Raw genomic sequence first — 24,395 nt, forward strand, 5'->3', positions numbered from 1 at the left:
CCGCATACAAACCATCGGTAAACCACGAACCAAAATGAAAGTGGTCCATTTGGAAAGGCTGACAACGTTTAGATCGGGAGATTTGTCTAACCGGGACGATCAGACTTAGGTGGAGGGCAGTGTTACGAATATTATCAAAACTAAGGAGTGCTGCCATCTCTAAGCCTATGCTAAGCAGTGACGTGAATTCACATCAATAGATCAATCATTATGTATCTACATAAAGCATATATGACACTACTTTATTTTTGTTTGGATTCCAAACTAAAAAAACTGACGAAACTTTATCGGAACTTCAAAACACAAAAACAATTTCTATCATGAAAAAGCGAGACCACTATTCCCCCAAAATTAGTGAGTTTGACATGTTTTTGTTTATGTTTTACATTTTATTTTTACATTAACACTTTTAACAATTAAAACAACAAAAATAACACGCGAAAATTATTTCGGTCTCTGATGGTTCACTTTTTTCACAAGAAAGTTGATTTTAGTTGTGTTTTATGCACCAAATTTTCAAACTAAAAACAAAATTTTCATGTGTCAGAAAAAAATAAAGAAAAAACGGCCGAATGTCAAAAAAACCTATCGAAATACAAACTGGCTCGTTTGTTTTTAATGAACTAGATTGTAATTTCCTTGTATTTCTTTAGTTTTTTTCAAATATAGTTTACACACTTACACCAGTACTGAAGCCGTATTAGGAGGGAGCGCGACAAAAAATTGAAGATAAAATACAAGAAAAAATACACGAAAATAAAGTAGTGTCATATAGGTATAAACGAAACAATAATTGTGTCTACACGTATGTACCATGTACGTATACGAGCAGCGGAGAGTCAATGCACAAACACATGCATATTATGAGATACTCCTATAAGTATGCAATGAGAAAAACTATAAAATTGTGCAATTGTAGTTACAGCTGAGAAATTTGAGAGCTGCTGGCTAGTCGATTCTGGAAGCGCCTAGAATATGTGAAGGTTGAAATCAAAGAGTATAAAAGGCGACAATTGTAGAGGCGCTGGAATTCAGTTTGATTTGAGTTGTCAAGCAGTTATCTAGCGAGCAAGAGCAGTATTATTTTGAATAGTAGAGTTTCATTTGAGCTATCAATCAGTTTGGGTATTAAGCAAGCTATTCGTTGCACAGTTTGAGTGTTATTGTGAAGTACTTCAATAAAGGCCATTTTGCATTATTACAAATTGGAGTTATTTATTCAACAGTTTAGTGATTCGAACTTAGCAGATGATTGCATATAAGAGGATTTGCAAGTAAATTCGTAACAATACTTCAGTTTCTCACTCCTTATTATTTGCGTAGCTCGATTTCAAGCCATGCGAAAGCCATCCCAGTTAGCACTACTTCTATTAGACTTCCAGACACGATATGCCTTATTGCGAGCTTTAATGGCTTTCTGGACATTGCTTTTGAACCACAGGTAAGGACTCATTTGCAAGCAATTTTACGCATGCAACAGAATCTAATTATAAACCCGAGCAATGTCAACTCCCCAAATAATATTAGACTACAAATTATTCAGAGAATAACAAAACTAAAAAAAATAAATTTTTTTTTTGATTCTGAATTTTGAATACGCGTCTTTTGGTACCCCTATCGACATGTGCGACCCGTATTTTAGGTGCAGGACTTAAGTTGCAATGTTACGAAATTTTGAAATTTAAAAGTTTATATTTCATAAACTAAGAGTTTCCTAGAGTTGCGGATTCCATTTCGGTGAATTTCGAAATTTTCGCCTCTATACCTACAAATCAACAAAAGTTCGAAAATCGCGGTACATTATATAAAATCTAAACCTTTGTTTCCTTTGGCTTGGGATCCCCACAGAATTTCGGAGTGATTTAAATTTTTTTTTAAATCAAAAAACCATTATATCCGCCGAGAAGAGAGAATGATTTTACCTTCCCATATTTTTATCGAATTATGAAATGCACGAACCACTTCGCTTTTTATGTCGTGATTTTAATAAACACTGTAAAAATATAGACGTCTGCGACTCGTTTCTTGGTATTAAAAAATACCTTTTAACTACATTAAATTTGTAATTCGAAATGAAGCAAAGAACACTAAACTGTGATATACTGTTCAACCCTCTGTTTCAAATATGAAGTACCAGTTACTTGAAACTTGTTTGCGAAATTGCGTTGTGATCATTATTTTTATATGTATGCAATCAAATTTACTCTGTATAAATTCTATTCTGTATATATTGTAACGAATTTACTGGCAAATCCTCTTATTTGCAATCTTCTGCTAACGTTCGTATCGCTAAACTGTTGAATAAATAACTCCAATATTGAATAATGGAAAAATGACCTTTATTAAATTACTTCACAATAACACTTATACTTTGCAACTAGCTTGCTTAATAACCAAACTGACTGATAGCTCAAATGAAACTCTACATTGCCCGACAGATTGCGTGCTCAATCAAAAACTAATTGTAGCGCCTCTACCGGTGTCGCCTTTTATACTGTTCGGTTTACTCGTTGATATTTCCAGGCGGTTCTGTTCTAGAATCTACTAGTTGGTTATCTGCTATAAGTTTCTCAGCTATAACTACAGATGCACAGTTCATGCGCGTGTGTTTGTGAGCGACACTTCCACAATTATATTGCATGTCTCAGATAAGATATCTGCATGTGTCTGTGCGCTGCTCCTCCGCTGCGTGTTCGTACATACATATGTGTAGACACAATGATTGAATTATTTATGTAGATACATAATGATTGATTTATGGATGTCCGTACAAGTCACTCCCAGCATCGGCTTAGAGATGGCAGTACTCCTTAGTGTTGCTAATATTCGTAACACTGCCCTCCACCTAAGTCTGATCGTCCCGATCAGACAAATCTCTCGATCTAAACGCTGCTAGCATCTCCAAATGAACCACCCTTCTACTTCGTGGTTTCCCAATTGTTTGTATGCGGTAGATGACGTCACTGATGCTCTTCACAACTCTATACGGGCCTTCCCAACTGCACCGATATTTGGATGGAACACCTTTCCGCCGGTGAGGGTTGTATAGCAGTACCAAATCTCCCTGCAAGAAACCTTCCGAATAAAAGTTCTTGTCATGCCTGTGTGTCTTTGTCGAGTCTTCTCCACCAGTACTCTATTACGGCTGAACCCTTTCTCTAAACTAAATTTAAGTGGTATCTTCTGGTTCTTATAACGCATCACCCTTCTCTGCATATCGATCTTGATGTCATGGTCAACCAAGAAGTCCACTCCCAATATGAATTCATCAACGATCTCCGCCACAACGAATTTGTGTGGAACTGTGACCTTTCCAATCAAGACTTCACATACCACTTCTCCCTGGACTTGGTTATACTCGCCAGTGACCGTACGTAACCTTGCTCTAGGTAACGTTTTTACTCTCCTGTTGACCAAGTCAGATCGAATTAAGGAATGAGATGCGCCCGTATCTACAGTCAGTACACGTTCTTTGCCATCCACATTCCCTCTGACGGTAAGACTGCTCGATTTTCTACCAATTTGCGACACAGATATCACAGGACATTCAATAGCTGGAGCTAGCTCTCGATCTCTACATCGTACTCGCTCTTGCGCATCCCCTCTTGCTTTGTTATTAAGGCCACCCAAGTTGGGACTACCAGGACCGGTGCTGCAATGACGAGCAATGTGACCTGGGTTACCGCACTTGAAACATTTGATTGCACCATTATTCTTCTGTTGCGTTCTTTTTAAAGCTTCTAAAATTGCGTCTACCCACTCTGGCCTTTCCACTTCTACACGGCGTGTTTGAAAACTGGCTTACACAGAAGCGACGCTGTTTCCTAAATTAGAGCATGTGATACAGTTTCTGTGAATGTTGGCTTTGGGTTTGCGTATGCAGCTCGCTTTGTTTCGACGTCCCGTATGCCATTTATAAAGCTCTTTTTACCCTTTCAGTGTATTCCACGGGCGCGCCCGCATTCGCTAAATGTGCCAGCTTTTCAACATCCGACGCAAACTCTTGCAGTGTTTCACCAGGCCTTTGGAAGTGGTTCAGTAACTCCATTTGTTATATCTGTCTCCTATACTCGCCTCCATAACGTCTCTCGACAGCGGCCATCAATGCTTCATAGTTGTGCCGCTCTCCTTCGGGAATCGTCTGTAGGATTTCGACTGCTGGCCCCTTCATTGCTACAAATAGAGCAGCCACTTTATCTTCAGAATTCCAGTTGTTCACTGCTGACGTCTTCTCAAATTGAAGCTTGAATACCTCGAAAGGAACAGAACCGTCAAAGTATGGTGTTTTTACCTTTGGATTACTCGCTGAAACTGCTGGAGGATGTAGTTGTAACTTCTCGATACGTCCTCTCAAAGCATCCACCTCGGCCTCGATTTTATCCTGTCGACCACTGAAGCGTTCATGAAACTGGGTTAGTTTTTCTACCATATGCGCTTCCAGTTAGATAATATACGGACTTCCTGCTCTTCTAGTTGTGTGAAGATCTGAGATGATATCTGTGCTGAAATTTGTGGCGACATTTCTGAAATACGCGTTTCTTGTGCTTCAATATTTGATGTGATACGTGTCTCTTGTGCTTCCATATTGGATGTTAAACGTGTCTCTTGCGATTCCAGTTGAGAAACCACTGTCGATGTTTGAGCAGATATTGCAGCCAAAATCATGTTCAAGTCTGTACTCGTAACTGTCTGCGTAACTGTCTCTTCCATTTTTCTTGTTTCTTCGCCATCAAGATGAAATACATACTCTTCCACGTCAATTCCTTCTAGTTCCCTTGATTGTCGTAGTCGTTACTGAAGTTCTAGTTTAATGCCGGTTGTATTCAATCTACGGCTTTCCAACTCCTTCTTCAGTTGCTGGATCTTCAATTCACTTAACTTTGGCATGTCCAAGTTGTATTCGAAGTCTTCGGAATTTATTCAACAATTCCTCTTCTGACACCAATTGTAACGAATTTCCTTGCAAATCCTCTTATTTGCAATCTTCTGCTAACGTTCGTATCGCTAAACTGTTGAATAAATAACTCCAATATTGAATAATGGCCTTTATTAAAGTTCTGCACAATAACACTTATACTTTGCAACTAGCTTGCTTAATAACCAAACTGACTGATAGCTTAAATGAAACTCTACTATTGCCCGACAGATTGCGTGCTTAATCAAAAACTGATTGTAGCGCCTCTACCGGTGTCGTCTTTTATACTGTTCGGTTTACTCGTTGATATTTCCAGGCGGTTCTGTTCTAGAATCTACTAGTTGGTTATCTGCTATAAGTTTCTCAGCTATAACTACAGATGCACAGCTCATGCGCGTGTGTTTGTGAGCGACACTTCCACAATTATATTGCATGTCTCAGATAAGATATCTGCATGTGTCTGTGCGCTGCTCCTCCGCTGCGTGTTCGTACATATGTGTAGACACAATTATTGAATTGTTTATGTAGATACATAATGATTGATTTATGGATGTGCATACAAGTCACTCGCAGCATCGGCTTAGAGATGGCAGTACCCCTTAGTGTTGCTAATATTCGTAACAATATTTTATCTATTATTAATTTGCTTTATTGTCAATTTCATAAATTATTATTTAATAGCTCCTTCATGAGTACATTTTAACACATTTACAACATTTTAACTTTTGCTTACTTCTATGTTTTTATTTGAAATTGCCAAGCGTTTAATTACTGTTTAAATATTACTTTAAAATTGATGACTGCTTAAGTTGTTTATATCGTGTACTAGCAGACCCGGTAGACGTTGTTCTGCCCTAAATTTGGCCTATCTGCATACATTTAATAAGCTTTTTCCGTCTTGCTCTGCCCTACCCCTCTACACTGTTTCCTAATCTTTTTATTCACTCCTCCCTCCGTCTTTTTCGCTTTATCTCCATCTTCGTCTCATGCTATCTCTTTCTCAGTCTCCTTCTCTCTTTTCTCTTCTCTCAAGTTTTTCTCCTTCTTCTTCATCTCTTATTGCCAGTCCCAGAGGGTGGTATGTATTTTGTTCCGGTCCCATCGCGAGTCTCAATCCCAGTCCCACTCCGAGTCTCAGTGTCAGTCCCAGTCCTAGTCCTAATCCCAGTCCCAGTCCGTCTCTGGTATACTTCCCGGAAAAAAGCATCGTAAATACTAATATCGAATAGGACGTATGTAAATAGGTATATGGGTATTATTAATTCTTGTCTTTATTTCGGCTTCGCATGCATATTTATCAGTTTTGCCAGGTTGATGCGGCTAAATCGAATATCACAATGAACTTTAGAGCTCTCAGCAACAGCTTTCATTTGATATCCATAATACACACACATTCTAGGAGTATCCGGGTCCATGTTTTGGCCTATATCTCGAGACCCTAGTCACTCATCGGTGTAAAACTTACTCTGTATTATAGCACACATCAACAGCTTGAATTTGATACCCATAAAGTAAAAACACATTCTAGGTGTATCTGGGTCCACGTTTTGGGCTATATCTCGAGACCCTAGCCTCCCAGTTGTATTAAAATTATCCTGTACTATAGCACTCATCAACAGCTTTCATGTGATATCCATATTGTATAAACACATTCCAGGGGTACCCTTTTCCACGTTTCGGGTTATATCTCGAGACCCTAGCCTCCCAGTTGTATGAAAATTATCCTGTACTATAGCACTCATCAACAGCTTTCATTTGATATCCATATTGTATAAACACATTCTAGGGGTACCCGGGTCCATGTTTTGGGCTATATCTCGAAACCCTAGCCTCCCAGTTGTATGAAAATTTTCCTGTACTATAGCACTCATCAACAGTTTTCATTTGATATCCATATTGTATAAACACATTCTAGAGGTACTCGGGTCCACGTTTTGGCTATATCTCGAGACCCTAGCCTCCCAGTTGTATGAAAATTATCCTGTACTATAGCACTCATCAACAGCTTTCATTTGATATCCATATTTTATAAACACATTCTAGGGGTACCCGGGTCCACGTTTTGGGCTATATCTCGAGACCCTAGTCTCCCAGTTGTATGAAAATTATCCTGTACTATAGCACTCATCAACAGCTTTCATTTGACATCCATATTGTATAAACACATTCTAGGGGTATCTGGGTCCACGTTTTGGCCTATATCTCGAGACCCTAGTCACCTAGTGGTATGAAAATTATCCTGTACTATAGCACTCATCAACAGCTTTCATTTGATATGCATATTGTATAAACACATTCTAGGGGTACCCGGGTCCACGTTTTGGTCTCAAGACCCTAGACACGTAGCGAAAAAAAAGGTAGACGTTGGCCGATTCTCGGACCTAACCAATACGCTTACAAAATTTCATGAGAATCGGTACAGCCGTTTCGGAGGAGTTCAGCCTCTAAAACCGTGACAGAAGAATTTTATATATTAGATGTTTTGAGTATTTTCCCGGCAAGTATTTGAATTTTTCTCACCTTTTAAACCTTCCCTAGACCTCCACGAATAATTCAAGACCAAGATAAGATAAATCCGTTCAGTCGTTCTCGAGTTTTAGCGAGACTAACGAACAGCAATTCATTTTTATATATATAGATTACATTTGAGAATTAAGTGTCGGTATATTTGGTCTGTATAATTGTTGTGGCGACCACCGTGGTGTGATGGTAGCGTGCTCCGCCTACCACACCGTATGCCCTGGGTTCAAACCCCGGGCAAAGCAACATCAAAATTTTAGAAATAAGATTTTTCAATTAGAAGAAAATTTTTCTAAGCGGAGTCGCCCCTCGGCAGTGTTTGGCAAGCGCTCCGGGTGTATTTCTGCCATGAAAAGCTCTCAGTGAAAACTCATCTGCCTTGCAGATGCCGTTCGGAGTCGGCATAAAACATGTAGGTCCCGTCCGGCCAATTTGTAGGGAAAATCAAGAGGAGCACGACGCAAATTGGAAGAGAAGCTCGGCCTTAGATCTCTTCGGAGGTTATCGCGCCTTATATTTATTTTTTTTTTTAATTGTTTAATTTGTAGACTGTTAAATAAATAAATAAATAAATAAATTTGATGGATCGTCTGCAAAAATTAAATCCAGGCATTTGCCAAATTTATTCTGAATGTTGTTCACTTGAAAAAGTCCAGCACCAGATAAGTCGTTCAGGAAATCGCCGAAGATAGCGCGAGAAGAAGTAGGGACAAGTATTCCTTCTATAAGACTCCACCTCATAGATGGCAGATTGAAGTCGCCAAGTGCAGTGACAGAGTCGCAGGCCCTGGCAGTACTGAACACATATTTCACGATTGAGGAATGTTTTAAATATAAAGAAATGTCAGAATGTGGGGAATATAACTTGCAATAAAATATTTGTAAGTTGAGGACAATTTTACCCTCACACAAAGAAAAAATTGGTATTAAAAAAATACTTTTAACCACATTAAATCGATTAAATCTGTAACTTGAAATGAAGCAAAGAACGCTAAACCGCGAAAATACTGTTCAACCCTCTATTACAAATATAAAATACCAGTTATTGAAACTTGATCATTTTATTATGTATGTACTCAAATTTATTCTGTTTAAATTTTGTCTACTATTAATTTGCTCTATTGTTGTCAATTTCATAAATTCTCGTGTGCCCCTTCCGGGAAACAGTTTCATCATGAGTACACTGCGCGAGGTCTTTATGATATACTTACAGGAATTCATTTACTACGTTTTAACTTCTGCTTAATTTCTTAAAATTAAATTAAAATATCAACACAGTTATATAGACACCCTAATGTAATCTACATTCATTCAATAAAATTTAATTAAGTCTGGCAACAATAGATGGCCAAATTGACATTTGATAATGGATAAGATTTTGTGAAGTGGAAAAGTCGAATAATTAATTTTGTGGTAAAGAATATTATAGAGTGTTTTAATCAAACAAAACACCGTGGAATTTAAATATTAAGCCAAATTCGTTATATTCTAGTAACAGTGTTTGGACATATTTATATATTTAAAGAAAGGCTGAAATAAGGATGGAAATTTGTAAAAAAAAAATGGCGCATGGTGAGATGTAAATATTTCGTAAAATATCCAGCAACGATAAAACTTAAAAATTAGTAAAACTTCAGAGCTTGTAAGAATAAATCCTAGCAAATAAAAATAGCTTTCGCAAATCAAAAATGTCGACAAAGGAGTACGATTCGTCAGCTGAAGAATTTGTAAAAACGGAGAAATGCGAAGACTCAAACGATGGTACAGCTAAGATTATATCAAATGAACTTCTTGTAGGAGTCCATAGTGGAGCTGAAAAAATAGATGAGCTGACGTCGTTAGAACGCGAAATTGCCAAAATGCACCACGTTGGACCTTCATCAAATTTAGATTACCTTGAAGGAGGCAATTACGACACTGGCGACAGTGGATTGAATAATCAAAATTTAGTTGCTGGCGACAGAGACGCTGATTCGAAATCGGATTATCCTAACATGAATGAATTGGAGATTACCGATAGCGCTGAAAATGTGGAGTTTATGAAAGGCGATCGAGAAGATGAAACGAATGTTATAAAAGAAGAAAATGGGTCAACAGCCCTAGAACATGAGGATTTAATAGCTGTCCTAAAAGGCATTGACGATCATTCGATTCCAAATATCAAAGGAGAAAAAGATGGCGAACAAAAAAATCGACCACCATCTGTTACAGAAAGTGAGCTAGCTGAAGGGGTGACCATCGAGGGTGAAGGACAGTTTCAAATTATGGATGTGGTTTATGATGAATTGGAAGATGAGCCTGCATCAAGAAACGAGTCACATGAAGCGTCAGGTACCAAACCGTCAACTTGCAATGCCGTACCACATGTTATATCTAGTGGAATAACACATTTGACAAATGAAGAAATTCGAGCAATGGCTATGGAACAAATGGCGGGTTTAAAGTCAATTGTTGTTGATCGCCAACGGAAGCGTAAGCAAGATATCAAGCCATTGCAAGTGGACGACAGTGCTGATTTGGTGACATCGCTTGGAGCAGATTGGAGTGAAGATGACGCTGAAGCTGATATAAAAGCCTCAACTAGCTTAAGCAGTTCCAAAAAATCAAATATCAAAACTGAGCTCACGAATAAAAAACATGAAACCAAAATTGAAACAACCCCTCAAAATATTAATGGGAAAGAATTATCAAGTAAAGCCAGTGATCCCATACCAATAGTATCTAAGTTGGAAAATATTGATGAAAGTGTATCGGATAGTACCCGTGGTGAAACTGCTGTTACTACTGATCAAGCTGTTAAAAATGAGAACACTGATTTGAAACCCATAGTCGGTTTTAAGCGCACACGTATTATAAAGCGTAAAATAATATGGGATCCCGATGCTCCTGAAACTCAGATTTCATTTGCACAATTTGCTCGCAATAGGTCTAGGATTAGCTTGGAAGCAAATAACCAGCCTGCAAAGACATCTACACAAAAGACTTCTGGTGTATCGGTTTTAAAAAACCCAAATAATCGCCAAAATGACCAAATATTACGACGATCAGATTCAAAAATTAGTTCCACCTCGGCTGTTTCTAAATCAAAGCGTGCATCAATGTCACCTTTGAATATACATATTAAGGAAGAAATACCAAGCGTAACTGAAGCACACTCGCCAGTAAAGCGACGATCACAGACACCAATTATAAATGGCAATAGCTCGGGATCGAAAAAGAAAAGAGTAAGTGAAATAGATCGTTTAGTAAGCGATGAAGGTGCCGCCAACATGCTACATTCATTGGAGAGTGAGAGAAACAAACTAGTTGCAGAGCAAGGAGTCGACAAGCCACACAAACCATTAATGCGAAGTCGTGCTGCAACAATTTCAGAAAGGGTATGTACCCTACTTTAAAGATATAATAATAATATTCAAATTTATTGCTTTTTAAAAATTTCAGATATTAAAGCGAGAAACAACGCCCACACCGGCAAAAGTAACACCTACTGCAAGCACTAGTGGAGGCGGAAAGAATAAACGGTATTCCAAGCAAAAACCTTCATCAACCTGGGATTTTGTATACAAACAAAAGGCCAGCGAAGATGCGATGATTATAAGACGTCGATCAAATAGTTCTTATTCCAGCAACGCATCAGTAAGACGTCTTAGTATAGATGCACCAATATCAAAAAGTACAAGCGGTTCTAAGACAACGTTTACCAAAAGAGTACAGCAAAATACAATTTCAGACACAGCAGCGAGTGGCTCTGCAAAAGCTTCAGGATCAAAGACCACTCAAAGAAGCTTACTTAAATCGTCAAATGAAACTAGTGTGACTGCAAAAGAAACTGGCGCTGGCATAAATACAAAAGCTAGTTTAAGCAACTCATTTGAATTTATCAAACCAGAAATGAAATCAAATCAAAAGGGTAATCGTCGTTTAAAGGGTAACTTCGAAGAAGATGAATCCTATATAAATGACATAAAAAAGGCAATTACAATACCAGGAGCGCGAAAAGGTTCACGTAGTCCAGCCACAGTCGATGACAAAGATAAAAATCGGTGCTCGGTAGTAAGTAGCAAAGCTTCTACAAAACATCCAAAAGAGGAATCATCACCTACATCTAACGCATCTGATGTTGTTGTAAAGAAAATTTCAAAAGTTGGACAAATAGTATTCAATACACAAAAGGCGAAAATAAATTACACATTCACAGCCCAGGTATGAACGACATATACAATACATACATTATCTATTGGAATTGTGTAAAGACGAATTCTAAATTACAAATGTATTTACATTTTAGATGCTAAATAAACTGGTTGATATATTAGATAAATTAGGTAAAGACACCGAATGTAATGCTGTACTAATGACAACGACTGCTCCTAACTTTTGCTTTGGTATTGACTTTACTGATCTAACCTCCGGTACTGCGGAAAAGCGCAAACTAACAGCTTTGCATTTAGCTACGGCAGTCAAGTAAGAGAAATACATATGTATATTTATATAAAAGTCAATAATATTCACAGAAAACATTTATTTATCTGCAAAAATATTTTAGAAAATATTTAAAAGCTTTGGCAACATTTCCGAAACCATTAATTGCTGGCGTTAATGGTAGTTGTGCTGGATTGGGTGTAATGCAGTTACCATTGTTTGACATAGTTATTGGAAGTGACAAGGGTTCGTATGAAACTCCTTACATAAAAATAGGGCAAGTTCCGGAAGGGTACTGCTTTTGGAATAACACAACAAAAATCCGTGATAATTATGTAAGTTTAAAAATTAAATTATTTCAAAGCAATAACATGTGTATTTACTTCACTGACCTTTTTAAGAAAACTAAACTTCTGTGGCTCGGGGAGAAATTACACTCAACCGAGTCCGCTTTATCTGGATTAGTACACAAGCTTACTGCGTCTAGCAAAGTGAACGACGATTCATTGCAGACTGCTAAAAAAGTGGCAATGATGTCCACAGAGGTTTGTTGGTCCCTTGAATATGGCTTTCAAATTTGTGTTAATTCATGTTCTGTTGCAGTCATATCGTTTTATGAAGCAATCTGTAGTAAATAACCATTTGGAAACAATAAACAATGTTTTGGATGAGGAATTCGATACAATCATTGAACAGTGGACATCGGCTGAATGTTACGATAATTTCAAAAAATATTTGGAAAGCGGTCATTTTTAAATTTCTCAGATTGTAATAATGTCTTGAATATTTTAATATTAGGGAGTAATTATTAGGAGACTTATATTTCACTTGTACATACAAGTATGTACATAGGGCATACGTATAAAAAAATAAAAAAGGATAGGTGTATTAACAATTTTCGACATTTCAAGGAGCCCTTTATAAATGAATCGGCCAAACATGTATGCAGCTCCCTAACCTGAAATCGTTTAATTTTTTTTATTTTAATACTTGTTAAGAGTTGATAATGTACCAGAGCTGTATACATTTACAATCAATGAATGCCCTGCTCATTTTATTATAATCAAAGTAGATTTTTTTTTTTTTTTTTTTGATTGTAAAATTTGCAATCTACAGTCAGCTTAATTCTAACCACCTGATTCCATTGAATTTAGAGACGAAAACAAATACTACTACTGCAATCATCGAATAAGCAATCATTTTGAACTTGGACAATTATCTTCAATTCTGCTAGCTTGTGCTTATATGCTCACGATAAAATAAGTTTGAATTACATTTTATAAGCGTTCACGTGTTAATATTGCAAAGCAAAAATATTTATATACTTTGGCAAAATGTATCAAACATACGACATCAGGAACAGATGTTATTCAAATTGAGGTATCTACAATGTCGGACAAGGAATTAAGGAGTGACTTTTTTCTGATGATTATCATAGATTTTCGCTACCAGAAAAAAAAGATGGAAAGTCAGTTGCCGCCTTCTGCTGGTTCACAGTATTTTTTTGACGTTATTGGATATCAATTTCGAAACACTGTCACTACTGAAGACCAATAGCTGGTTGAAAAAAGTTTGTGATTCATTGTACCCGGCACCACAGTTAGCTAACCACAAAACATTGTTTTTTGAGATGATTGCAATAATTTGTATAATTAATGATTGCAATATTTTACTATCTTAGCTGTACACTACATTATTTTGCAGGCGTAGATATGTATGTACATTCGCGTATAATTGTGTATGATGATTGATTATACTTATGCTATGATGTGAAATTGTATTAAACAAAAATGCTACATTCAAATTAAAAAAATTAAATATTGTATTTGACCACTTAATTACTTCAATAAATATAGCTCCAATACATCATATATTACTAAAAACTAAAGTTCCTGAACGCATTCTTTTTTCTTTTACATATGCATACATATGTACAAATTTGATACAACAATAATCTTTGTAAACATTTTTTTCGATCGGTTAAGGGGGAATTCGAAATTCGTATAGTTGAACGTCTGCAAGGTGTCAATAAAAATTGTGTTCGCTGAAAGGCCCATTAACATTTTAACGATACTTTTTAACATTTTTTATTATTTATTAAGGTCTTTCAAACCTAGTTCAAAGTATATTAAACACTTTCATGACATGCTTAATTGTTTTCAAATAAACAATTTTTTTAATCTTACCCCTTCAGTACAGTAATAGCTAGGTAAAAAGTATCACACTTAAATTTTGGTCCAACACAGGGGCCAAAGTGAAGATTTCTCTATGGACACTCAAAAATCAAAAATTACTACTGCTTTATAGTACCCAAAATCGATAATATTATAGTTAGATATGACATATATTTTGGTCCCGATTGGAAACGATTAACCACTGTGTTGTTACGTAATGAAATGTTGTTGTTGTTGTAGCGATAAGGTTGCTCCCCGAAGGCTTTGGGGGGTGTTATCGATGTGATGGTCCTTTGCCGGATAAAAATCCGGTACCATAGCACCATTAAGGTGCTAGCCCGACCATCTCGGGAACGATTTATGTGGCCACATTAAACCTTCAGGCCATTCCCACCCTCCCTACCCCCAAGTTCCATGAGGAGCTTGGGTTCGCCAGAGCCTCGTCTGTTAATGAAACAGGATTCGCCACGGATAGGTGAGGTTGACAATTGGGTTTGGAGAAGCTGTATATTGCGCTGGCAACCTGAAAGGGTTGCGCTGCACAACCCCTTTAATCTGGTATTTTAGTCGCCTCTCACGACAGGTATACCTACCGCGGATTACAAGATTTTGCAAATGAAAACAAATTTTGTGTGGTAATATAAATAACTTTAGTAACTTATACTAAATATATGAAAATGATTACAATTCATCCATTTACAAGGAAACTGTATCATAATAAAAAAAATGTCGTTGGTGTTGTTGTTGTTGTTGTTGTAGCGATAAGGTTGCTCCCCGAAGGCTTTGGGGAGTGTTATCGATGTGATGGTCCTTTGCCGGATACAAATCCGGTACGCTCCGGTACCACAGCACCATTAAGGTGCTAGCCCGACCATCTCGGGAACGATTTATGTGGCCACATTAAACCTTCAGGCCATTCCCTCCCTCCCTACCCCCAAGTTCCATGAGGAGCTTGGGGTCGCCAGAGCCTCGTTTGTTAGTGAAACAGGATTCGCCGCGGACAGGTGAGGTTGACAATTGGGTTTGGAGAAGCTATATATTGCGCTGGCAACCTAAAAGGTTGCGCTACACAGCCCTTTGAATCTGGTAATTTAGTCGCCTCTTACGACAGGCATACCTACCGCGGGTATATTCTGATCCCCTAACCCGCTGGGGTAATGTCGTTGGTCAAAATAATAGGTGTATGAAACTTTTCTTAGGTCCGGGTATTGACCTGGCCATTGCACACATGTGACAATTCCATTTCTGAACCACTCAGATAACAACCGAAAAGTATGTTTGTATCGTTATCTTGTGATAACTCAACATGAGTGGGGTGTTTCGCTCCGCATAAGGCAGATTGAAATTTCGCAAACTATCCCTGTACTCCACGGTACACATACAGAGAGATAAGCTTTTGTCACAGTACATCAGCGGCCCCATTGAAGAAAAAAACTAAAAATTTTATAGGCTGTCTTGTTTTGATTTCGAATTCAAAACACATTGCGAGAATTTTCTATTAGCAATATAGGAGTATTACATATATGTAGAATTATAATACAAACTGCGTTGCCAACTTCTTGAAAGAGTTACGCTACACACCTTGAATCCCGAAAATTTTTATTCATAACGAATACTAAAATCTAAAATGTCAAAGAACTCACCATGGCAGAACTATACGAGGTGGGGCAGGAAGGTGACATACCAACAAACATAAATAAAAGCTCCACGTACTTTGTTTTTGTAAATCGATGGACTAATGTCAAAATCGTAGTACGCCGGAAGTTGTATCAAATTATATTAAAGAAGTGCAAAGCGGCAGCCGCCTTGTATAGTTCCACCATGGAACTCCCAGAACAGCGAATAAAAACGTAGAGTAATTTTAGAAAGATATCACTCAACGATTAACAGTTGTGTTTGCTGAAAGCGCTAATCGTTGTGAATTCATATATGTATGAATTCACAATGGCCCTAATTGAATGTATGCAGTTTCTTTTTAAAAAATTTTTAGGCACTCGAAATTTCATTCTCTAATACTCGAATCTCTGTCTGAAGACTGTGGATTATATTTTCAAAGTTGCCTATGTCCGCTGTAATTTGTTGTAGACTTGCTGTTACATTCTTTGCTTTTTCACTATCTATTTGTACCTCAATTTCTCGTGTATTATTTGTAACATATCCTGTTTTAGTAACAAGATCAACCAGCTCGCTGCAAGTGGTGTGTAGGGTAGCAAGAAGCTTATATGCTTGTTTTGAATGAGTATCTTGTTTAGCTGTTTGAAAGAGCAGATCATCCGTATAGCAAAACTGACGTTGCAATTGCGCTGATGTGAAGTTCAGTTGCTTTTGTAGATCCCTAGTATCGTCGAGAACTTTGTATATGTCACTTCGTTGTTTTCTAATATTGGATATAAACTCGAATATCCTATGAATGTATTCCTTTCGTGATGCTGCTCGATCATTTCCCATCATTTTTATTTGAACACTTAGTTCCTGATGCTGAACTTTCTTTTCTTGCAATGTTTTATGCAATTGTGCGATAGTTTGACGATACTCTTTTACATTTTGTGTCTTTTGTAATTGTTTTGAAGATCTCAGTACTTTCAGAGTATTCACCATTGGCTGACGATATTCTTCCCATTGTTGATCTAACTTTTTCCGTCTCTCCAGTGTGTTACTTATGAGTGTTTCTAGTTTAGTAATACTCTCTTTTGGATTGTCCAGAACAAGACAAGTACGTTCGAGCATTTTCACCTCAGGCCGCATATCTACTGCTTCTTTTTGGATTGTAGCTTGCCGATTTTTAACAGCAATAATATTATTTATTAACTTTTTTCGTTTAGTCAAAATATCAACATTTCGACTCTTGAAATTATTGACATCCTCGGTTAGTTTACTTAGTGGCGATGCGTCGGTCTTGCTTAATAGAATTGAATCTTTAGGGAAAGCTGAATCCGCCACTGTTTGATATTTACCTTCTCGCAGTAGCTTCTGTCGATTTTCACTGGATACTCGGCTGTCAGCATATAAATCGAATGAGTTTTTATGGAGAACTGAACTAATAAGCTCGAAGTTTTCCCCAGTTTGTTGAAAAATGCTAATATTTTTGTGTTGTGAATAATTATTGGCGTTTTCTTGTATTAGTTTTTCGGTAGAAATATTTAAATTGTGATGCGCCTTGAAGATAGTTATTTGACTACTACATCCATGAGTACGGCCAGATGCAATATTTCTACAATATTGCGGAATCCATGGTTTATGTAACTGTCGTGATATTATTTCCTTTACATTTTTACGCCATGATTCCAGGTCTCCTGATAAGTTTACATTATCGGTTGAAGACATTGGTACCTCATCGCGAGGAAGCTTCTCTACAAGAAACATTAACAATTTACGTACATCAACTTCATTAGGGTATAAAAATGTTTGATAGCCAATATCACCGCGATAATTAAGGTTATATATGATTGATGATAAAGTAGTCGCTACTGAAAATCTCTGTGCCATTGCCAGTCCTTCCGGTAGAGCATGTGGTATGTGCGTCGATGGTGTTTGAATTTTTTGTAAGCATTTCGAAACTGTATGTACCAAGAGATTTGGAGTGAATTCGGCCATAGTAAAGTTGTCGTCTAAGCCGCAGCCAATCTCATTCAGCGAATGGACAATGATTTTATCAACTTCGTCCATGGAGTCGTGTTTTAGGTATGTATTTGTCTTTATGTGCTTCGTCCAAAAGTTCGGCTAATATTTTTTTGATTTTAATTGCCACCGCATACGCAAGCCTTGGTTGGCAAGGTGCTTAAAAGAGCCCTTATACTGCCAGGTTATCTTTCAACTCCGTTATTTGTATTTTGCTACAAGAACAACATATGTCTACGCCTCACAAAATATGTAAACACAGCTGTTACGGCAAACGGGCGTATTTTGCCACATTGCATGGCGGAACGATACAAAGTGGCAGCATGGAACAGCTGATTATAAACTTTTTTTATTTGATTTGATACATCGACTTCCGGCGCAGTAAGATTTTGACATTTCTCCATCGAATTTACAAAAACAAAGTGCATGGGACTTTTATTTATGTTTTTTGTTTTCTATTCATTTGTTAAATTGCAGTTTTTAAATGTGAAAAAAGTTAACAACGAGTGGGAAAAATAATTTCACTTAGAAAATGCCAAAACACCCTTCCCAACAAGCCAACCTAATATAAACGCTCGCAAATCATTTTCTGTCAAAACAGTCTCATGCTCATACAACTTGTATAAGAGCAACCCAAATTGAATTTGCTGCGCTAAAACCATGTTTCAACTATATACAGGTTGGCTCATCTGTAAAGCAACAAAATATGTCTGTTCAAATTGTCAAAATCTGTGTATTGGTGTTGGTGCGAATGGTATGGAATGGAAACATAAAACTTAGCAGTTTTTGTATGTGCAAGTAAAATGTTGCCAATGTGTTCGTTTCATTTTGAGTTTGCCATCTCCTTTTGACAATCCCTTCGACCATGCAATGACATAAATAAAATCAGCTGATGAGATGAGCCAACCTGTACATAATTGAACCATGGCTAAAACCTAACTCGATTTCCAATTTTTGTTCTGCGTAACATTTAGATTTGACGTTTGCACACATGCTTTACATTGTCGCAACGCATGCTTATTTGGGTTAGGGCAAAAAACGCCGGTTGTTTGTGTGCGCTAAAAAAACACAGTGCGGTTTTATTAGGTTGGCTTGCAAGGCAGTCGGTTCTATGTACCGGAGTGACTCGGAATTTTTTCCGATCAAGGGCTGTCATTTCAGTGTAACTCCCACAAATTGTCATCCTCCCAGCAGCTCCTTGCAGCGGGACTGCTCAATATTCTCTTGCTCCGGGAAGGTATCTAACCCAATCCGGGTCCGTCTCCCGACCCCGGTCCTGAGAAATGGTTTTGCTGCATCTGCCGAAAAAGGATCTTTTTAGGACGGTCAACTCTTGTCAGTGTGTCTCGTGTAAGAGATGGTTGCATCGGACAGGTTGTTCTGGGCTAGATCCCAAAACCAGACGTCCACGCAACTTCTATAAATCTTTTGTGGCTCCTTGCTGTTCACGCCCTAGGGCATCCCATAGTCTACGCCTTAGCCCCCCCCCCCCAACCCTCCAGCAGCCCTGCTGCTCAGCAAGCCACAACAAGTACCTGCTGCGGCTAGTGCCCCAAGGCGCCACCAACTCATACGGCTGCACCCACTCATACCTACAATCTCCGTAGTAGAGTCGGGAGCAATGCTGAGCATCAGCTCCTTCCCCCGTCTTCTTCCCCCACCGCTTTTCCGGCAGCAATTGTATAGGTCAGGGAAACAGACCCTTAGTCCCTACCTCTCTTTGCACCGTTTGCCAGCACAGAATATATATGTTTGCGACATCCGTTCAATGCAGCTCCTGCCATGGACGGTGCCACTTCCATATATGTTCTGTCCTCCGCGACGGCAACCCCCCGACGGGTTTCATTGCGCCATGTTGCCAAGACGCATACCCAAATACAGCGGGTACCCCAATGCTTACCCAAGGACGTCCATTCCCAGGGCCACAACAGTAGTTGCGTCCTAGCCTTCCACAACACAGGCGTAGTCACCCGTCACTTACTCATCCGTCACTTACTCCCAATGCACTTCAGAATTCTGCAGTTAAACTGCAATGGATTAACTGGGAAGATCACTGAGATAATCGATTTCATGAAGCGGTACAACATCCGCATTGCTGCGATTCAAGAGACTAAACTCACAGCAAGATCTGCTCTGCAGCCCTGTTCTGGGTATAATGACCACAGAAAAGATCGCGAGAGCGGAAATGGAGGCGGCCTCGCTTTTATCATACCCCACTAAGTGCAATATCATATATTTGATCCTGACATCGGCCGCAGGGACAGTGTCTTAGAACGTCAAGGCTTATCTGTCCGGTCAGGCGATGCAAACCTAGAAATCATCAACATCTATATCCCTCCTGCCACCTGCTGCCCCAGTGGATACCGGCCTAATATCAGCGTCTTACTCACTGGCAACAATCGCATTATCTTAGGCGATTTCAATGCCCATCACGATCTATGGTATTCAAAGTTGCGGCCGATCAAATAGAAGAAACGACGCTCTGTATAATAAACGGAGACGCCCTCACACGTAAGGTAGGAAGCTGTCACAGTTCGCCGGATATATCAATCGTAAGCGCAGAACTCGTAAACTACATCAACTGGCAGCCGATGCTAACATTGGCATCCGAACACCTGCCTATACCTTTTTCGCTCGAGCGTACCGCCGACTTCATCGTCACAGAAAAACGCACTTTCATAAACTTAAAAAAAAGGAAAGTGGGACAAATACAAATCTTTTACAGACAACCGCTTTGCTGCCCTCCCTATCCCGACTGATGCCCGCTAAAGGAAACGCGTATTCCGCAAGGTCATTGAATCCCCGCCGGTAGAATTTCCGTAATAAAATCCTCAAATACCTTGCTGGCAGTACTTGGGGAAAAGACAAAGAAACGCGCACTACCACATACAAAGCAATTGGCCAGCCGATTGCATGCTACGCGTCCCCTATATGGTCGTCAAGCGTAAAGACGACTCACTGGAAGAAGCTACAGGCCTGCCAAAACACTGCCCTAAGAACTGCCACGGGTTGTCTTCTTATATCCCCAGAACACCATTTACATAATGAGGCGAGAATACTCCCCATCAGGGAGAGAAATGAGATGCTAAGCAAACAGTTCCTGTTGAATACCCAGAAACCTGGGCATCCCAACAGGCATCTGATTGATGAGCCTACACCGCCTTAAGGAGGCGTCGGACCTTTATGCCAGGAATTGCCCGGTGAATCCAATACTCAAAGAACAGTACCCAAAACTTGCGGAAGGGGAACGCATACTCATCAGGTAAACGCGAGTCACTCTAGCTCAACTTCGTTCTGGATAGTGTAACAGGCTAAACTCTTACCTGCTGTCATCGAGCAAAGAGTCAGCGCATATGCGCCTTGGCAACCATGCTACTGTTAGCAGCCATAATTTTCCAGCATCAACACTAGCAGCAACAGCAGCACTGAAATCCAGCGAAGAATCAACCTTGCCAGTAAATACTACTTTGGACTAGGCAGGCAATTGAAAAGTAAAGTCCTCTCTCGGCGAACGAAAATCATACTCTACAACAGAGCCGGCCACACAAATACTAAAACAATTGCATAAGTGTGTGTAAAAATTGAGTGACAACTCCCCACAGTGTGCTAAAAGAAAATGTGGACTGTGAAGTTCGAAATTAAAAAGGACTCTGGTTATTTGATTTCAAGTTAATCCTAACAATATTTATTTATATTCATATAACTAAGAACGCGGAGGTCGAGCTAGCCAGATAAAACTTTTTTATAAAAGAAGGTATGGTGTTTCTTCAATGCAAAATTTACTTTAAAAAATCACTTTTTCATTAAGAAAGAACTATAAAAAAAGCAAAGTAAATGTAAAGATAGAAATATATATTTTCAAAACATAAAGTTATTCAATAAAAAAAAAATGTATAAACATTAATAAAACTAAGTAGAACGTATAAAAAGTTACTTATATTAAATTGTCAATATTCATTAATAATTAATTAATTAATATTCATTATTAATATTTAAATTGTCAATATTAATATGTATGTTCAAAGGAACTTAATAATCCTAACTAAAACGTATTAAAAGTCACTTTAACCTTGCAGCATATTGTTTTTATTAAGTGCCCAAAAAGTAGCATGGACTTTTCCTTTTGCATTCACTGTTGATTTTAGTGAGTGACAAGCGAAAGCAAACGATCGTGATCGCACATGGTTAGTGTCTGTGTGAAAATACGAACTCAAATTGCACAATGTGCAACTTTTGGCCGGCTCTGCTCTACAAGTCACTTATCGTACCCGTTCTGCTATATGGGGCAGAAGCATGGACCATGACAACAGCAGATGAAACGGCTTTGGGAGTGTTCGAGAGAAAAGTTCTTCGAAAGATTTATGGACCTCTACGCGTTGGCGATGACGAGTACCGAAGAAGATTTAATGATGAACTGTACGAGCTATACGCAGACATCCACATAGTCCAGCGAATTAAAACGCAGCGGCTGCGCTGGCTAGCCACACTTCCCAGGGAAACGCGAGTCACTCTCGCTCAACATCGATTTTGATACTGTAACAGGTTAAACTCTTACCTATCCAGAATCAACGCCGACATACAAAATGTATGCCCCGCTTGCAATGTGTCCCCACATGATACCAACCATCTCCTTAATTGTAATGTGGAACCAACGTCTCTAACACCCCTCTCATTATGGCCCTCCCCTGTTGAAACAGCAAGTTTCCTTGGACTCCCGTTAGAGGATATTGATGAGAATTTGTGATCGATCACATCTATTAGGTAGGGCGAAGCACTGCTGCAACAACAAAAACAACAACAACACTTAGCCAAAGCAAATGTCAAATTCTTCTTATTCTTTGCTTGCAACAAAAGTTGGAAGTTGGCTACTTTTTCATGTCGGATGGCGCCAGTGTCGCTCAATCTACGTGCAATCTACTCATAATGCATAAGATTGAGTTAAACGCATCTATATGAAAAACTGCTTTTGTGACGGGGCTTTTACTTTCCATCGATCAGTCGTTAGCGTGACAGCAATGGCCATTGTTTACTATACAGCTTGGCACCTTTAATTGAGGTTATTTTGCGAATAGAGTGAGAGGCAGTAAAGGAAGGCAGTCGAATGGAGTGGAATGAAGAACAGCAGGAAGAGCTCTGCTATAGATCAATGGCTGTCAGCTAGTCAAATGATTATTCGCGCTCATGTGTTTGTATGTTTAATGGTGTGTTCAATTTTACTTAAAATTTTTAAGAATTTTTAAGAGCTTAACACCGGTAAATAATAATTGTTATTCAATAATAATTGTCAGGGATGCACCTTAACGTTAAGCTAATCGTTTATCAAAAAATTTCCACCGTTTCCGTTGAAACACTTCGAAATATTATCGATAAAGAAATTATCAAAATAAATTGTATCTCGTTTTTAACCGAAACGAAAAGCTTTCGTTAACGGTAAAAACGTTAACAAAAACGTGATACTTAAAGTTTGAATTGTGCTGGCAATGCTATAGCCATGGTGAAGCCGTAAGGTGCTAACAGCGAGCGAACATACACGCACAAACTCCATGTAATTTGTTTGTGTAATTCGTTGGTGGTAATGTCAAAATACTCTGAGAAATGTTCGTACTGTCAAAATTCATGAGAAAAGTTGCAATCAGCTTGGCTAATGCCTTCACCTTTAATGACTCCGCCATCAATCAGCTTTGCCAGCATAGTTTGAAATTAATAATCAACATAAACGATTTGATTTCGTTTTGATATGGCAGAAAACGAAGCAAAATCACTTCGTTAATTTGACGTTCTTAACGTTAATAAACGAAACGAAATGACTTTGTTTCGTTTATTCACGTTAATTATCGTAACGAAATGATATCGGTTCGTTGGTTAAGCATGCCTGATAATTGTTATTCAATTATTATTTTAATTTTATTGGGAAAAACTGAAAAGAAGGAAACATTTACTGGCATATTGCGATGGTACCATTTCGAAAACCGCCACGTCATCATCGTCAGGCACTTTTTGTTTGTATTTATTTCAGTAGGCTTCACTGGGGATCGAACCGTGGTCAAACTGCTGAAATCACAATCGCCAAACCATTGGGATATTGTGTTGTATTTGCTTTCTTGGCTTATTTCATTTTTATCCCATTTTCACGCTCTCGCACAATTTGAGATATTCTGTCTTTACATTAATTTGTACTAGGCGTGCTTTTTTGTTATTGGTATTGTATCACTCTTCTTCACTACAGAAGATTGCTTGTGTACTATAATTAAACTCGTGCTCAGTTTATATAGTTACATGTTTGTATGTTTAATGGTGTGTTCAATTTTACTTAAGAATTAATGAGCACTCACACTATCACAATTCAATGTTTATCTATTTGAAAAGGTGCGCCCGTAGTTAAGGGCCAACTAATGGTGACTTATAACCATAAAACCATAACCAGATCAAACAGCTGATCGAACCAATCTTATGGAAATCAATGTAATCGATTAATGGCGGCATACCATAACGCTAACGCCATAACCATACCATAGCCAACCAATTAGTTTTTGGTTTCTCGCCATATCCATAACCTAAAAATATTTGAGTTGGTGAATTTAATAACTTTTTGTAGATTTTATTAGTTTTTTTGGATACATTATGACTAAGAGACTTTTTTTTGTGGAATATGTTTGTAATTTTTTGCGTTTTCTTAATTTTTATGAAATTTTCACGATTTTTAGGTTAAGGCACCAGTAATCGATCACATTGGAGATGGTTATGGA

The 24,395-nt window shown here is 38.3% G+C and overlaps 2 protein-coding genes across 2 annotated transcripts; one reads left to right on the plus strand and one right to left on the minus strand.

Moving 5' to 3' along the window:
• The first annotated feature begins 8,793 nt into the window (after positions 1-8,793).
• Positions 8,794-13,745, plus strand: HIPP1 (HP1 and insulator partner protein 1). Its single transcript, XM_067790866.1, has 6 exons — positions 8,794-10,812; positions 10,877-11,638; positions 11,724-11,899; positions 11,982-12,192; positions 12,259-12,402; positions 12,461-13,745. Exons 1-6 carry the CDS (start codon positions 9,124-9,126, stop codon positions 12,611-12,613), a joined length of 3,135 nt encoding a protein of 1,044 aa, XP_067646967.1. The 5' UTR covers positions 8,794-9,123; the 3' UTR covers positions 12,614-13,745.
• A 1,868-nt stretch (positions 13,746-15,613) lies between these two features.
• On the minus strand, positions 15,614-17,918 carry LOC137253613 (coiled-coil domain-containing protein 22 homolog). Its single transcript, XM_067790867.1, has one exon. The coding sequence runs from the start codon at positions 17,695-17,697 to the stop codon at positions 16,018-16,020; it is 1,680 nt and encodes a 559-aa protein (XP_067646968.1). The 5' UTR covers positions 17,698-17,918; the 3' UTR covers positions 15,614-16,017.
• Positions 17,919-24,395: the final 6,477 nt, after the last annotated feature.

This window comes from Eurosta solidaginis, chromosome 5 (genome assembly GCF_040869045.1).
Source record: "Eurosta solidaginis isolate ZX-2024a chromosome 5, ASM4086904v1, whole genome shotgun sequence".
Lineage (NCBI taxonomy): Eukaryota > Metazoa > Arthropoda > Insecta > Diptera > Tephritidae > Eurosta > Eurosta solidaginis.